The 18,118-nt window shown below is 40.7% G+C and overlaps 1 protein-coding gene across 30 annotated transcripts in view; it reads right to left on the minus strand.

The window, feature by feature from the left end:
- TENM3 (teneurin transmembrane protein 3) overlaps window positions 1-18,118 on the minus strand; it is a 1,336,783-nt gene that overhangs the window by 171,364 nt on the left and 1,147,301 nt on the right. Inside the window, exon 1 of one of the 30 annotated variants that reach the window (XM_071807671.1) lies at window positions 17,509-17,528. The exons of the other annotated variants lie outside the window; for them this stretch is intronic. Within the exon in view, the coding sequence (XP_071663772.1) occupies window positions 17,509-17,521 (13 nt within the window). The 5' untranslated portion in view covers window positions 17,522-17,528. Of the gene's footprint in view, window positions 1-17,508; window positions 17,529-18,118 lie in introns of those variants that run through there. 30 annotated transcript variants of the gene reach the window in all.

Here is an 18,118-nt window from a genome sequence, read left to right on the forward strand (position 1 = left end):
TTCCTCTATCTGCATCTCAAAGACAGAGGGGGAGAGTCTTATTCTGAAGTTAGTGGTAAAGAGTACTTATCTACTTCAGTGTCAGTGAAAAAATGCTATTAAATTACAAATTGCAAGGTAGATCTCTCTTTACTTCAATTACTGGGATTTTTGCTGGTGACTTCATGGAAATGGAACATTTCATGTTATATTAAATGGCACTATTATGTCATATAAACCCCTAACCATACCACATACTGTGGAAAAATATGTTATACATATAATGGCTCAGTACCATAGCTATATATATAGATTTTGTACTTTGCTCCTCACAACAAGAAAATATACGTTGCCCTTTTAAATTTTTTTTTTTTTTTTAAATGAAACAGTTAATATGATCATTTAAAAGTGGGATCAGACAGGCAGTGGTTTGTGAAGGTCAGAAGTAACGTGTCTTCTGGCTAAATTAATTAGAGACCAAAACACTTTAAACAGGCAGAAGGACACTTATAGCCCTTCTGAATCAAACTGAGATGAATGTTTGCAATCTGTTCTAGGACTTCCCAGTGTGCTGAAAGCTGTAACACACTCTTGTTAAATAGGGCACCTATACCCTCCCAACAAGTTTCTTGATCACATCGCAAAGTTTCAATTTCCCATCAATCACATGTAGATTGACCTAAAAAAGCCCCCTAAAAAAACCCCAAACCTGGCATCTGCTAGGTACAACCCCAAGGGACCAGATTTTGGACATCTTCATCTCAGCATATAATACAGTAAGTTAGTTAAAAGTGAGTTTTAATTGTAAACTCATTCTTTATTATGGACTCCCTGTACACTCTCCAACCTGTATGACTTGGCATTGGCATTTATCTCTCTGCTGGATACTGCAGCCTTTCGCAGCCAACCTGCAGTGACAGTTATCTCTTAATTAAAACTCTACATGCAAATAGAACTACTGAAAAGTATTGTGGCATTGCACATGAAGAACGATTATTTATAACCAACACAGTTCTTTTTTTCTATTTATACCAGGATTGACCACTGTAGCTACATATACACATATATAAATAAGACTGTATGAATCCATCTACAGTGAAAGATACTCCAGTGAGAATAACAGAATCACAGAATGTTAGGAATTGGAAGGGCCTCAGAAGATCATCTAGTCCAATCCCCCTGCCGGAGCAGGAACACTGACGTGAGGCTACACAAGAATGCGTCCAGGTGGGTTTTGAATTTCTCCAGAGTAGGAGACTCCACAACCTCCCTGGGCAGCCTGTTCCAGTGCTCTGTCACCCTCATTGAGAAGAAGTTTCTTCTCAATTTTAAGTGGAACCTCTTGTGTTCCAGCTTGAACCCATTACCCCTTGTCCTACCACTGGTTGTCACCAAGAAGAGCCTGCCTCCATCCTCGTGACACTCACCCTTCATATATTTATAAACATTAATAAGGTCACCCCTCAGTCTCCTCTTCTCCAAGCTCAAGAGACCCAGCTCCTCCAGCCTTTCCTCATAAGGGAGGTGTTCCACTCCCTTCATCATCTTTGTTGCCCTGCGCTGGACTCTCTCCAGCAGTTCCCTGTCCTTGAACTGAGGGGCCCAGAACTGGACACAATATTCTAGATGAGGTCTCATGAGGTCAGAGTAGAGGGGAAGGAGAAGCTCTGGACCTACTAACCACCCCCTTCTAATCCACCCCAGGATGCCATTGGCCCTCTTGGCCACAAGGGCACAGTGCTGGCTCATGTTAATCCTGCTGTCCACCAGGACCCCTTTCCCCTACACCGCTTTCTAATAGGTCATTCCCCAACTTATACTGGAACCTGAGGTTGTTCCTACCCAGATACAAGACTCTACACTTGCCTTTGTTATATTCATTAAATTTTTCCCCGTCCAACTCTCCAGCCTGTCCAGGTCTCGCTGAATGGCAGCACAGCCTTTTGGCATACCAGCCACTCCTCCTAGCTTGGTGTCATCAGCAAACTTGCTGATAGTACACTCTATTCCCTTGTCCAAGTCACTGATGAATATACTGAATAATACAGTCCCCAGTACTGACCCTTGAGGCACTACACTAGATACAGGCCTCCAACTGGACTCCGCACCATTGACCACGACTCTCTAGCTTCTTCCCTTCAGCCAGTTCGCAGTCCACCTCACTACCAGACCGCACTCCCTCAGTTTAGCTGTAAGGATGCTGTGGGAGACTGTGTCAAATGCTTTACCGAAGTCAAGGTAGACCACATCCACTGCCCTGCCATCATCTATCCACGTCATTATGTCCTCATAAAAGGCGATGAGTTTGGTCAAGCACGACTTCCCCTTGGTGAAGCCATGTTGACTGCCCCTAATGACCCTCTTATCCTTGATATGCCTTGAGATGGCACCAAGGATAAGTTGTTCCATCAGTTTCCCAGGGATGGAGGTGCGGCTGACCCGTCCATAGTTACCTGGGTCCTCCTTCTTGCCCTTTTTGAAGACTGGGGTGACATTTGTTTTCCTCCAGTTCTCAGGTACCTCTCCCATTTCCCAAGACTTGGCAAACATGATGGAGAGTGGTCCAGCAATGACCTCAGCCAGCTCCCTCAGCACCCATGGGTGCATCCCATCTGGACCCATGGATTTATGGATGTCCAGATTGCGTAATTGCTCCCTAACTCAGTCCTCATCAACTGAAGCAAACCAAGAATTCTTCTAAAAATAAATGTTTTCAAATGCATGAAAATGACACCTGCAATCTACTGAGGGATTTCCATGTAATTGCTTTTGTTTTGCTTTGCTTGTACATATAACGGATAATGACCCTTTAACCCCTGAATTCGGAAGTGTATCTTCCAAGTGAGTGCTGATGAACTGTGACTGCATCTCAGATGCAGATCTTAAGTAGAACCGACATCTACCTTTCCCAGATTTCCCTGAAAAGTTATTACTTCTAAACAAAACAGGTGCATTATCTTGACATGTATTTTAACTCAAAGTTGCAAATGTTCCGTAGACTGTGAAAGCTGAAAATTTACAAGGCTATAATCAAAGGACATAGATTTGAAAACAAAAGTAATCCACTAGAAAGCAAGAGAAATGCTGGCCTTAAATATTGTAATTTGGTGGGTTTTTTTTCTTTTTTTTTTTGTTTTTTGGAAGTGCAGCATAATAATCACAGTCTGTAATATAAAGCTTGTAATTGTCTTCTGAAAAAAGAGGAAGATTTCTTAAGAAAAATGGTTATGCATTAGAACTGACACTCATTTCTGAAGCAAACACTTTGTGTTTTGAGGCATTTTGGTGGTTTTGGAAATTTAACAGCTGCTGCTCAGCAGATTGCTAAATGAAAAGGAGTGCCCTGTTCTTACAGGGGTCAGACTGCATGATCATAACGGCTGCTTCTTCACTCTTGAGTTCAGGTAGTGCTTATCTTTGCTTTAAATGGGAGTTTTAGTCTGTAAAGAAATTGCAGAACTGAGCCTTAACCGACAGATTATCATAACCAAAGTGCATTGCTCTCACTACCTTTTAAAAATTTATTATTATTATTATTTTCAAAAGGAATTACCTTATAAGAGCCAGGTGCAGAGCAAAGGCCCACTCAGGCAGACAGTTCAGGAGCTGAACTAAAAACTCAAGCATCTCTAGCATCCAGATTTCATTTCTAGGAGCTATTCTGCTAAACTCAACTGGACTTTGCACTTTATTTCTCCCAATATTAATTAAAAGTGGGCACATAAAATATTAGAAGGGGAACAGAGAGCTATTTCCAGAAGAGTGAAAATCCTCATTCCACTCAGAAAATAATTTTAAGTGATAGGTCTCTGTATTTTTAGAAAATTATGCCTAATGCTTTTTCTCTTTTTTAGGGGTGGGGATTTTTGGGCAGAAGTAAGCTGATGAAATCAACACCAGATTGCAAAATGTTTCGATTAACTCATATCTCCACTTGAGACGTAAAAGTTCTCACATGAAAATGTCACCTCTCCATTTAGAGCATCTGCTGGGATTCAAGCTCCTCTGCCTTGTGATGACAGTCTCACCCAGCACAGCCAGGACAAGGTGACACTGGCTCAGCTGTACAAGTCACACGCTCACGGTTTTGGCAGAGCCACTACCACTTGCAACCAACTCGCAAGCCCCCACAGCAAGCACACAACAGCTGGAGCATCACGGTCAGAAGGTCTCCAAGGGCACACAGTGCTCGGCCTGTGCAGGCAGAGGAGCTCCTGGGGTGCCCATATGGACCCAGCATGGCTCGGCCACGGACCTGGCCCCTTCCTACCATAGCCGCCAAGCTGGCACCTGCTCAAATCTGGCCAAATTACAGAGGAGCATGGTCTCTACAGATGGGCATGTGTACACAGCTGCATACGGATGTGATGTAAGAGGCAACTAGTTTGCAGTTAATGACGTCTGCCTCAGTCACAGCCCTGCACTGCTGCACTCGTCTGCCTGTGCTTACTGCTTCACTGACCACTACACCGGGTAGAGAGGGCAGGAAAGATCTCTGGAGGGGAGGGGATGTGCAGCCAGTTGTTCTCTCTGCTCCCTATTCACCAGTTCACATGCAAACCAAACGACTAAGTCAGCATCACCCAGGGCTGCAGGCAGAACCCAGCTCTTTTCAAAAACCTGCCAAGTTTTTAACATAAAAGACTCCAAACTACAAACCACAGACACAAGCTAAAAAACAGGAAAAAAACCCCACCAAAGTTTTTTCTTGCACTTCCAGAAATGAAACTGAGCATCAAAAATGAAGCTGCTGGCATATACTATAATTGGTGTAGACAGGATAGCCACTCTCAGTCTGTGTGTGCCCTATATTCACTCAGTGATGAGACTGAAGAGTTTACAAAGTTTCATTCTCAGTCCTGACCTTTGTAAAAGACTAATTTTTCTGGATGCTGAGATGCTGATATTCTTTCAGATGGCAATTTATAAAGACTAATCACCTAAAAACGTAACCTTTGAGGAAATGCTTCTTTATTCTTCCTATCCGTGACTACTTATTATTAGAGGTGAAATGGATTGAGCCATGTCACATCTGGTTTATCATTCTTCCAGCATGACTCTCTGGTAGCCTATGTACTTGTATTTTCTGTGTTGCTTTGGGCTAAATTAGGGGGGGTGGAAAAAGTCTTTCTGGAATAGGACAGGAAACGTATCTTGAAGACCACAAAAGGACTCAGGAATTTTTTTGGAAGGGAGTGAGAGAGAAGCTTATTAAAGTGAAAATAAATATTCTGAGAATGACTCACAAATCATTCAGTTTTCAAAAATCAGGTTATTTTCCACCCTTGTTCCTCCCACCCTGGTAAGAAGTTGTCTAAAGAGGAATAAAAATAAATACTAATTAACTAAATGTGTTTTTCTTAATTCTACCATGCCCTACATGAGAAACGCACTCAAAGCAACGGTAGGGATGCCAGGTTTGCCTAACAGTGTGGCCGCTGCCTTGCAGTCAGTTATAAAGGCAACCATACCTTTGAAGCAGAGCATCCAGGGCAGTTCTTAATGACATCAGATTGCCAATGCTTGCAGACTACAGAATATGACTTGTTTTCTTAGAACACTGCAATTTAAGAGATTTTGATAGAAGCTAACAAAGATAAACTGCTGAAAAAGCGTTCCATAAAACTCATCTATAAAAATATCTTATTTCTTCACATTCAAATTAGTTATTTATACCCGTTAGCTGCACATTTTGGACCATTACCTATTTCAAAAGATCAGGGCTGTGGCACAACAAAGGATGATGAAGAGAACGAGGAAGGATGCGCTGACTGTTGCCATCTTCACCAGGCTCCTGATGGGACTGGCACACACCTCGGCATGAGCTCCCTGTGGCTCCCAGCTCAGCTCTGTGAGGACCAGCACGCTGCCGGGCAGCTGTCACAACCAGCAGCGCTACCACCAGAGCCTTCCATATCAAATAAAACATTGTGCCACTACACCCTGCATTTTCTCAATAAAGTAAGCCAATAAAATTTCCCATAAAACTGAAAAGCCAAGTGATGCTTACCAAAGTGTAAGTTTAGCAACAAGACAGGAGAAAGCAGTCCTGCAAATGAAACATCGAACTTGCCTAACCAGTGAAGAAGTCTTGAACTTCATAGGGTTCATACGCCTGAAGGTAACACAACTGAGTAGGTATTTTTGATACTCTGTCACTCCACTTTCAAAAGCCCTTCCCTTCCCGCTGCACTTTGAAGCTTTGTTCCTTTTTGCAGCTTTTTTTTTGCTATATTACATGTAACTCCTTAACAAAGGAATTTTGGGGAGGGGAGGAATTAGAGAATTACCAGAAAATTATCAACTGTTGTCTCACACAGTAGCACTCTCGCAAGCAACAGGATGTATACTGGACATTGATGTCTCATTACATCTAGTATGTAATTTATTTCTCTGCTGGAACAGAACTTATCAGCTTTGCCCATGTGGAGAAAATGTTTCTACCTTAGAAACAAATAGACCATCACAGGCAGGAAGCTGGAAAGCTTAAATGAAAACCCACCACATGATCACCAAAGTCAGCTCGCTACCAAAGCTGCTAAGGCAGCTGTACTGAAACGGACCAGAGGTAGCATTTTAAGGCCAGATTTTTGACAAAGCCTTGTCTCATTGAGGAATGATTCAGAAAACTGTGAACAATTAAAACTGTTCAGTACAGAGAACTCAGAGAAAGCTGGACTCTTTATTTAGGAGTATCTGGAAAAACAGCATTAAACAAAAAAACAAACAAACATAAAGTCCCTTATTCTTTCCTGAATATACAAACGATGTTTTACGTGGTGAGAAAATTTATACAGTATTTGTAAAGCACTAGAAAGTTGCATGTTTTTAGTCACTCTCTTCCACATAAGAAATTATTGTGATCTAAAGTAGAATATATTTTGACTAGTTACATAAAGCCCCTATTTGACAGCTTTTAATTTTGTAACATTTTATCTGTCTTTATACTTGGCAGGACTGCATTGTGCTTCAGGTACATGTACAATTTAAAACCATAAATTTCAAATACAGTTAGTTAGCCATTTAAGTTTGTAAGAACAGAGACTTAACATTTATTAAAAAAATATATACACAAACCCTTCACATTAGCTTAGGTAGGTCAGAATATGCTGAATGGAGGTAAAAAAATTCCTTTGGCCTCAGACTAAACCTGGAAAACTTCATGAAAAACACTTTCAGACTTACGAGCTAATGAACAAAGGGGAGTTCTAATAAAGTTTCATGAAATGTTAGCTATAAAATTCAGCAGTAATAACAAACTTTATTTCTTTGCCAATTTGACTGCTTCAGAATACTGAAAACCAAAGTAAAGTAAACCACACGGGTTACTTCTAAGAGGTTTTATCTCAATGAAAACAAAAAAGGCCCAAAAGATTGGGCCAAAATACATATAAGGAAAATTCCAAAACAGAGAAAATACTTGTTTACGCTTGACCGGAGCCAAGGGTAACAAACACTCTTTACCAAGCTGCTTCCATAATCCTTGGGCTTTTGTCCAAGGACAAGGGAAATGCCAACTGGGCCATCCAAATCTGCCAACAGACAGAGGTTATCCATCTCTTTGAAAAGAGATGAAAGGAAATTCTCGTCTGAGTGCTTTGCAAACTCTGAAACAACCGCTCTTCATCTAAACAGTAGAATTGTCAGCAGAAGCTGTATAAATCTCCGAGTTCCTGAAAAATTATTAATGTTGAAGTATTACGCTTCCAAGATGCACCTCTCAGTACCTGTAAAACTTGCCCAATAAAAGCCAATTACTACACAGAAAGCATTTAAAGACATCGGTCTGCAAGCCCTACCCTGTAAAACTGAAATTCCCCATATACTTTATTGCACATGCTTTCCAAGATTATCCACTCCCTCACATCAACCTTCATAAATCTCTACTGCCAAAACATCTACCACAGCACTTACTGATAAGAAAAGACATGAACAAATTTCTTATTCGACTGCCTTTCCCCCTGACTCTGAAAAAAGGCACTTTCTAACAGGTTCTTGGCCAAGATTACATTTGTATTCACACAATGCTCCTTTTATAAAAAGAAGCAATGCAACCAATTACGAGAGCAGCTCCTGAAAAAGCCAAGTAATGGCTTGACTTTGTCCACATTCATATCAGCACAAAGTAACTGATTTTATACGATTCTTGATAATGCGGCACTATGTAAGGAAATGATTAAGAAGGAACGATTACTAGCTAAACATATTAATTCTGAAAGGATCAGACAATATAAAATGCAATTTGAAAGGGCAGAGAAAAAGAGAAATACAGAATTGAAACTGGGTTTACCCATATTTCATTCCTTTTGTACTTTTGCATGTTTACGCCTAACACACGTGCAGCTTTTTTGATGCAGTTACTGATACTGCCTGGTACGTGACTTAGCCTCCTACACTCAAAATGCCATGGTATCTACACGAAGAGATAAAGACAAAGGAATAGTCCTGGCTCCCTTGCTCAGTTATCTGAAATGCTTTCTTTTCTTTGTTTGCATTTGTTATTTATCTTTGAGGTATCCTAGTAGTCCAAATAATCATTCATTACATGTTTTCTGAAGCAGTTACCATTCATTATGTGTTTTCTGAAGCAGTTACAGGCTACAAAGTCAATTCTTGGTCAGAATTTTCACATCCACAAGTAGAAAACAAATCACAGGATACTTCAAAGTCAGATCCTGTCAAATAGAGGGGGATGTTAATCAATGCAGTTTAATACAAACCCCTTCGTCACACTGTTATAAAGATTATGTGTGCTGAGGTGAGCATGCAGCGATATTAAGAACCATACACAAATTTCTTTTGAATAAAAGTGATTCATCAGCCCATAACACTGATGATCCCATGCAAACTCTCAGGAATCCAACTTTCACTGCAAGTGTCTTTTTGGATCTGTTTATTTCAGAAGATGTGGTATGAATGATGGTATAATAAGTTTTACTGTGTTTTAGGCATAAATGACTCATACATCATTCCACTTGAAAGAAAAAATCCAACATGGAAGTACAATATGTTACCACAGCTGCTCCATGGGAACAACAACATACCCATTTGGAAGCAAAATACATTTATGAAAATGCCTGATTAGCAGAAAAAGCAGAAAACAATTCATTAGAAACAATAATATACAACACAACTGCTTTATTTGACATTTTTATGGCTACAGTCTGTTTTCATGGAATCTATTGGATTAAAATGCATCCAGCTCTTCCCCTCCCACCCCCAGCTCAGATTAGTCTTCATTGATGTTAGCCATAAAGAAACCCTCCAGTTTTCTATAAACCAGGCTTTGAAGGAGGCGCTCCCATGCCAGTTCAATGTAAAGTTGCTGGACAGAGTGCACCAAATTATCTTCTTGCTTCAGGCATCTCTTACCAGGATCCCAGTTTGGGGGCAGAAACCCATGTTCCCTTTCCTTTTTGCTTTGCGAAATACTCTATTTTTATCTTGCATCTCTCCTATCCCCTGTAAAGGTTATGAATTGAACACTGCAAAGCTGGCAGGCAATGTACCTCTGAGAACTGTACAACGTATATAAAGTCAAGGCAGTGCCATCTATATCACAGCATCTATGACCTCCTAGAGACAAGACTTCCTGATGTCTCAATCGTCCCTTTTACAGCCAAGGAAACCTCTGCCTTCTTCCATCTTACCGCTCCTTGCCCTTTTATTTCCCTTAACGGACACTCTCTTTATTTTCCCTCACACCGAAATTAAAAAGCTTCAGATACTTCTTCTATTGCAAATGAATTCATTTATTGTAGAAAAGAAAGGGAATTTCCACCAAAAATTACCAAGACAAGAACACATGGGAGTTTCGAATGTAGCACTAGTTGAATAATCATGTCATTTAATGTAAAACACTGGCATACTAAAATATACTTTTAAATATTTACAGCATTTTGTGACATGTACATGGAATAACATAAATACACAGGTAATATGGGCAATGTTACTGTTTCTGTTGATGAAGGCAATCTCAGACATTTTTTTTAAAAAATGGGCTAAGTGGATATGGTTGGGCACTTGTTTAAGGAGTATCACCCAGCCATTCACCAAAGGAACTGCAGACTCTTCAACACAAGACTCGGAATTACCTTTATTCCCACCTGCCACTGGAGAAGCATCTCAGATGGTTATCCAGCTTTTGGTCAACATAAGAGAGACAAAAGGGCAGAGACAGCAGCCAGCCAGAGAAAAGACACTTGACTATTTTGCTTGATTCAGGCCAGAGGGTTAAGTCTGAGTGCCTCACCTTCCAGGTGAGTGCCCCAGCTAACGAGTCCTCAGCTAACAGCAGAGCAACTTGTTTTCCTTTTTTTTTTCTTCATTAAAATCTCTGAAGAACCGTGTTTAGTTCGTCATCAAGATGAATGCCAAGCCTGCTAAATTTTTCATGATACTGAATTCTTGTACTTCTGCCAGCCCTAGTTATGTGTGAACATTTTAAGCTCCCTCAGGCATTTATTTTACTACAGAGCCCTGAAATACTTAAGTCTATTAAGACCTAAAATAAACATGCAAAAGGGAGGTATCTGCTAGTTGTTCTCCCAGTCTGTGTTGTAAGGAGGCAGTGCCTACGCCAGTGAAATCTGGAAATTATTCTCAGTGTCACCAGTGAAATGATAGTAGATTCGGCACCAAACCCATCAAGCTGTGTCAGCTACCACAGTGGGGTTCAGCTCCATGCCATGGCAGAAGCAGCAGTCTGTGGGCTGCGAAGAACTGGCCAAATGGGGCTGAGGCTGGGAAAATCAGCTGGACTGCAAGTGCACAGCTGGAGTGGAAGGTGTAACACTTTCCAGAAAAGCTGGATACACTGAACTTGCACACAATGACTATTCTGCATGCGCATTACCCCTGGGTTTGTGCCCAACTGAGTCCCTGCCTGCTCCCTTGCTGCCAGGAAAGGAGGCGGCTGGGAGCAGACTGTGACTAAAGAATAATTCACACAGCTTCGCCTTGGGTACCCTCCTTGCCAAAGCCATTTCTGGAGCAGCAAGAGAGCTGGCTGCAACCTAGGGTGGCCTGCTGGGTGTCAAACAAGTGGGAGCTCAAGGAAAGAAGGCCAAACAACAAAAGATTTCAGCCCAGCCATGAAAGGCAGCGGACAGCTAGCTGAATTAACCACTTGGCTGCAAATCTAGCACACAGGCTATGGGTTGTGCATCCCTGAACTACAGAATGGAGCGGAGAGAACACTCATAACAAATTCTCTACACAAAATATCTGGATTTAAAGTCACCCACGGAAATGACTTTATAGGTACTTGCAGTTTATCTATGCATTTTGTTAGCTGTTCTCTCCAAAGGAGGGCTGGAAAGAGACCAAGCTGCTTTGTTTATTTTGAGGTCTCTTATTCCCTACAGCAATGCCAACAGCACTTCCATCCATAATGCTCCATTATCATCGCCATAATCATTGCTATCACAGAACTGAAATACATCCTATTATATACTTTAAAAGGAAGCACCAATGGCCAGTTTGTGTCTAGAAAATACCATGCCTAATACCAAATGTGAAGTTCGACATAGTTGTCTAAGAGACACTCCAAGCACGTGTGAAAAAGTACGCGTGTGGATGTTCACAGTCTTGTATTGGAGATGCTATGTACTAAGAAGGCAATGTGGACATCTAACTCAGCTGTCACGACCTGCTGGTATGCACAAGACCGCAGCTCAGCCCTCTCCCTAGCATACCCTTCAGAAAGCTCCAAATGACCAACCACGTTCTACATAATGCCTCTTACCACCCTCACCTAAACCCCCAAACATTCAAAATCCTCTTGTTAAACAGTTTCTCTCCTACAGTTTTCAGATTACCATTACATAGATATTAACAATCCAGTCCTCAGGACATCAGTGCCCAAGGTCCCTGTAATGAACTGGATTTAACACGGGTATAGTGTCCCCACATAACCTTAGCAGGTAATCCTCATTGAAAGCACAACTTAAGACAAAAGGTCTCAAAGTTTTTTGCCATTCAGACCTGTGAGGGATTATTTTTCCTTAATAACAAATCTGACAGCTGGATCTTGCCAACCAACATCCAAGCAAACTGGAGCCCTGATATCCAAACTGGAGTGCTGATATCCAGCTTGTTACTTGCCTTGTTTCTGATGCTCCCAAGATACTTTGCCAAAGAGATCTTTTTGAAGGTAAAACCCAGCAGATTTATCTCTAAACTATGAATACAGTGGGGAGGGATGTGGAGAACCCTGCAACTATGTAAAGTGCATGTATTTATCATTTAAAAAGTGGGGTCAAATAGAACTTGACAATTCTTTTACATTGTATTTCCTTGTCTCGGTGAAGAATTGTGAGGCTACTTTAGTTTCCTGGTCTGTCCATAGTAATTTAAACAAAATGAAAGAACAGAATGCAATCACTATCAAAACTTCCATATAAGCAGTGCTCAGTACTATAAGTAAATTTCCATTTAATCTTTGCCTGCCAAACAGTTTAAGTTAAATGCACATCATGTTAGCTCCATGTATCATTTGTAATTCATTTTACCTCATTACCTGGTCATTTTTTTCTCTCTCTCTCCATCTTTCCTACCTTCACCTTGACAAACTGAAAACTTAGCAGTACAGAAATTCTTTCTTCCTATAATTGGCAAAGTCCTTGAGCATAACTGGAAAAATATTGTAATCCCAGTTACAACAGTATTTTTTTTCCCATGCCTCTGACATGAGCACAATCAGACTGAGTGGCATGTCTGAGATGAATCATCATACCTCATGCCCCTGAACGCCATGGCAGAAGAAGAAAAGAATCAGTCATTTCTCCCACTGAGGGCTGACAGGATATGAAATACAAAGCAAATTTGGAGGATCAGAGCTGCCAGTTTTTATATCATGCGGGACCCTATACAGGACCACAAAGCCCATTTCCTTAAGATAAAAACAAAAGAATTGACAATCTTTTGCTCTGCACCCACCCTGAGCGGGCAGGAGCTTTCTTCAGCCGAGCTTTGCAGTAAAATTGTAGCTACGCTCCTGCAGACACCTGAGGAGCCTTACTGCTTTTTGCTTTCAAGCAGTAAAACAACCTGCTATCAAACGTTTCACCCACAACATTCTTCTCATGTCTTGGGTGGGAAACCCACTTCAGGGAGTTAAAAGAGCTCAGAAACCTGCTGGATTCAAAATTAAAGCCCACTGTGCCTAAAAAACAGTTCTGAAACCCTAAAATATGAATATGTAATACAAAGATTGACATAGCTTTGTCCAAAAAAAGGCAGACCTTAAACTTCTGCGTCAGTCATTCTTTTAAACAACTTATAACTTTGCTCAGCTTTGAACAAGAGCTATGTAGTGAGGAATGCCAAAGGAATATTCCCCAAAACTGAAACATCACAAAAGCTTCACTCAGAAACCAGGCATGGCACTGGTGCGCATTTATTATCTATGAGCTAAAATTTGACTAATGTAATTTACGATTGCTAATTACTGATGGAGGCCATATGTGTTTTTATTAAAAGTAAACTGTCAAATGAAAAATACTGTTTCCATCTGACTTTTTCTAGAATACTCTGGTTTCAAATAACATCCCAAATTTCTATAACTGAAATAACCACTCTATATATTTTCAGGATTTTTAAAGTTTCATTCTCTGTAAATGAAATCTTGCCCTTTCTTCAGTCGTTTGCATTACTCTCTCAAACAACAGTGAGGGAAATGAAACTATACAAAATCAAACAAAACAGAATAGCCTATTACTAAAACTTGCAAATAATAGTAGAACCAAGAGACATTTTTTTAACCCAGATTTAACAACAGATCTAATTTATGACTACTGTTACACTGGTGGGTACAAGGAACTCTGCAGTGCTGGGTGTTACAGGAGTGTATAACAAAAAAAGCCCAGTCTTTTTTCTGTATGAAGTAACAAACAGCTGGCACCAGATAGCATTTGCCTGAGAGTGAAAATGCTAAGGTGGAATAGCTGAATTCCTAATGATGATGTGTCACCCCTCTCTCCAGTGTCTTGCTACTCGAGGTCTCCAATGTGGCTAATGTGCTGTCAACTTCTAATACAGGTTCCAGAAAAGCTCCAGGGAATGACAATCTGCAAGCCTTATGTCTACATGCTAGTTAAGTTAACAGAAGCTATAATAACAAATAGACTAAGAGGGCACATGTCTAGGAAGAGTCAAATTTCAGTTTTTTGTAAAGTGAAGTCTTGTCTTTCAAAATTAACCCAATACTTTGAATACCTAAAAAGAAAAAATTAAAAAAAAATATGAAAGCAGCAATCCAGTCAATGCAGCCTACGTGAATTTTCAAAAGGCTTTAAACAAGTACTTCACCAAAGGCTTTTAAAGAAACTAAGCACCCATGGCAAAATAGAGGTCTCTGCATGGCAACATAACCAATTAAAAGACATAACCGGAAATTAATGGTAAATGCTCAAGCCTGTGTAGCAGAGGAAGCCTGCCAGTGGATTACCACAGGGATCTACACCAAGACCCGCTCCTCCTGCCATACCTGTAAGTGATCTGGAAAGGTAACTGAGCACCAATGCTATCAAGTTTGCAGATGATACAAACTTATTCAGGGCAGTAAGGATGAGGGCAAACAGTGAAGAATCACAGGACCTTATGAAACTGAGTGGCTATGCAATGAAATGGTAAATTGAGTGACTAGACAATGAAATGGTAAATTAAATTCAGTGTGGATAAGTGTAGAGTGATGCACATGGGAAAACATAACCTTAACTTCACATGTACAGTGATGGGCTCTGAGCTGAACATTACTGCTCAGGAGCACGACCTTGGGGTTACAATAAATTGTGCCATCAAAATGTCAGCTCAGTGCTCAGCTGCCAAAAGAAAGCAGCCCAAATATTAGGTATTGCTAAGAACTGAACATGAAGCAAGACACAGAATGCAATTATGCCACCCAGTCCACACATTGTCCCTGCTTCCGGCAGCAAGGAGTTTAGGTGACGTGCTTCATTGGTGAGTATTTTGTGCTTACTTTTACAAAGGTAGGAGCAAGACAGAAAGAAGCTTAATGCAGAAGAGTGACCTATAATTAGAGAGAAAAAGACAGCAGTTTTAACACTGTGTCTCAGTTTCATTAGAGTTCTCTGTGGCTGTATCAAAAATTCAAGGAGACAGCACCTTTCAGATATTTGCTGATAAACCATTCGAGAAAGGGTTTAACAAATTACACACATACAATCAATGAGCTCTATTAAAAAGCATTACTGTGTATCAAAAGCTATTGCTGAATGCACAAGCTTTACTAGTATTCAAATTACCTGGGAAAAGACAAGCTTGAAGATTTGGCTTCACTCTAGCAGTATACAGCCAGCTAGAAATCACTTTGCCATACCATTTTGAAGTGACCAAAGATTTTAAGCCTTAAGGGTAATCACAAGTGCCTGCAAAAGGGTAAGCAGAAACAAACTGATCTAAAAATCTTTCAAGTCTTGCCCTCCTTTCCTCATTTTCTTTCATACCAGCTAGGCTGTTCGAGGTGCAGCTGGAATCAGACTTTTTGGTGCTTGAACAACACACTAAATGTTTTTACCGACTGAGGTTCTGTAACACAGAATAACTAAATTAAGTCCAGGCCCTCAGATTTCTGGCTAATCTCTACACATCTATACTAAACCATCCACTTCTTGCTTTTAAGAGAAAGGATTTGCCTGTCTGCTAATGGACTGATACGACTCATATCTTTGTCTAATTGCATGAGCCATGAGACTGTTCTGGTTTTCATTTGGATTGTTAAATGTCAGATACAGAATTTGTCAATACTGGCTAGGTATAGCGTACTCTCTGCTTAGTTATATGCATAAAATACTGTTTATTCACTTCAAATTTGCACATGTGTGGGTGTAAGAGAAATACACTACCACTAGAAACTATAAACAATCTATACAGTAGCTTTGCCTATCATATATTAGAATACAGAAAGGTAGAAAATATGTTGGAAGAAAAAACAGAATTGTGATAAATAATTATTCTTTAATTTTAAACTCATAACTGTCAAATATGAATGTTAAGTATTTTTCAACAGGAAATAAAACTATGCAGGGTATTTCATTAAACTGTTAGCTAAGAGTTGCTACAGGAGAGTGAGGATGGACTAGTAACACATGCTCTAAAATAAACAAAGTCATGCATTATTTTTTGCCTTTGTTCTAGCCTTACATTTCATTAAAAATCACTTAGGAATTATTTCTATTCAAATGTTACAGTATTCCATTGTGCAATAAGGATTTTATTTTTCTATTCCTTTCCTATAGCTGTAATTCTCTACCACTGAACTGTAATTGAAGTTTCTTTCTTTTTCGAAGGCAGGCTTTTTAAATCCTCCTGTCCAAGCATGTTTTTATGACACGTCATGAAGGACACTCAGCAGGAAGTGCTACAGGAAAATAAGCAGTCCCGACTACCAAAAAAGCTTCTATGGGAAAGAAACAGCATGATTTAATTAAAGTAGAATGAAGAAAGGCACGTTAGTATTAGCTGGTAGAAATGCACTAAAATTTTCAGTCACTGCAAGTGTAAGTCAATCAAGCTCTTCAGAGAAATGCATTCAGAGTTCTTAAAGCAATGCACAGAATTGGTGAAGCTGTGACAGGCAGCAGACTGAACCCAAGGCAGCCACATCAACTCACTGACTAAAGCTCTGCATCCTTCTATCAGACAAGACAACTTAGATTACAGCATGACTACAGTTACTCGCATTAACCAGAGAAAACCACACAAAAATCAGGCAATCACCTCTCCCGTCTCTTTACTCTGCTGTGCACTACAAATTAAGTAATGATTTGTCTCCTGAAGTGAGAAAAGAAACATTAATTAATCACAGATACCCTTGGACTGTTAGAATAATTGTTCCCTTGACCCCGTGTTATTTTCAAAGGGCAGGGCTAAGTCGCTGCAGCTACAGCAGCTGCCTTCGAGCCTTGGCAGTAGCACTGGGCACCTACAAATCACCGGCGCAGAGCAGGTGGAAGTGCAAAACGGCAGCCAGCCCCTTTTCCAAGTCCTGACGCGCCCTGAAACTTTAATTCTGTTACGCAGTCAGAAAACGCTGAATAAATGAAGTTTTTCAGAAAGCCATTCTAACTAGAGTTCCTCATTACAGATCTAATTACAAGCTATCTTTATAATGTACACCTGACAACACTCTGTAAAGCACTATGCTTTAAAGGTCAGCAGAACTAAAAGAACAATTTTGCTATTTATAGTAAAGAATGAACTTTTCTTATTGGGCTGTTTAAGCAGCCAACCCTTGAGTTTAATGTAATTAGGGAGGGGATATTCAATTTACAGTATCCACAAGTAATGATAATTACACTGGTTCAAAAAAGCTGTTGGTAAGCATAAGAAACCTTTGTAATTACATCCCGTTCCCAAAATGACTTGAGCTACAGTGAACTCAAAGCATTTCAGCAAATGAAGGCCAAGGCACATAAAAGGAGAGCTACAGCGCTTTTAAAGCTGCACTGTTTAACATAATGAGCCGCCCGACCAGAGGGAGATCGAAAAACGTGCTCCATAACTCACCCTGACAGCCCATGCCATCTCCTTCCTGCTCACAAACATCCATTAAGAAAAACATAAGCCGGCTCCCTCATTGCCTCCTTCCCATCCTTTGTCAACATCGCTCAGTTCCCCTCACCGAGCAGACCCGAGAGTCAGCGTACGTAACACCACCGGGCTTCAGGAGCCCGTCTCAGGCTCCAGCTGCAGATCCTGTCATGTTTTGGAGAGAGCTGGTGCTGCGAGCAGGGAAACGTTGTCGTATCCTTCCCCCCGCTGCCAGCCCCAGGCGTGTGGCAGATTAGCTAGGTCAGCAATCCACCAGGACCAAGGTGAAAAATAAACAAATAACCACGTTCACAGCAGCTGCGGCGATCGCTCTCTGGAAAATTATTCAGGCATTATGAGGGAGACGGTATTAAACGCTGCCACTTGCAGCTTCACGGCTCTCTGCGTATTCACATCAGCCTGGGATGAGCACTTAAGGAGTATCACAGGAGAGCTTGCCCAGCTGAGCATCTTCCATTAAGTTTTTGTCTTAAAAGGAGATATGGCAGGAACCTCTCTGCCTGATAGGCAAAAGGCTTGTCATAATGCATTAATAACACAGCCTTGCTCAGGTTTCCTTCAATGA

The sequence above is a fragment of the Patagioenas fasciata genome, chromosome 4 (genome assembly GCF_037038585.1).
Source record: "Patagioenas fasciata isolate bPatFas1 chromosome 4, bPatFas1.hap1, whole genome shotgun sequence".
Classification (NCBI taxonomy): domain Eukaryota; kingdom Metazoa; phylum Chordata; class Aves; order Columbiformes; family Columbidae; genus Patagioenas; species Patagioenas fasciata.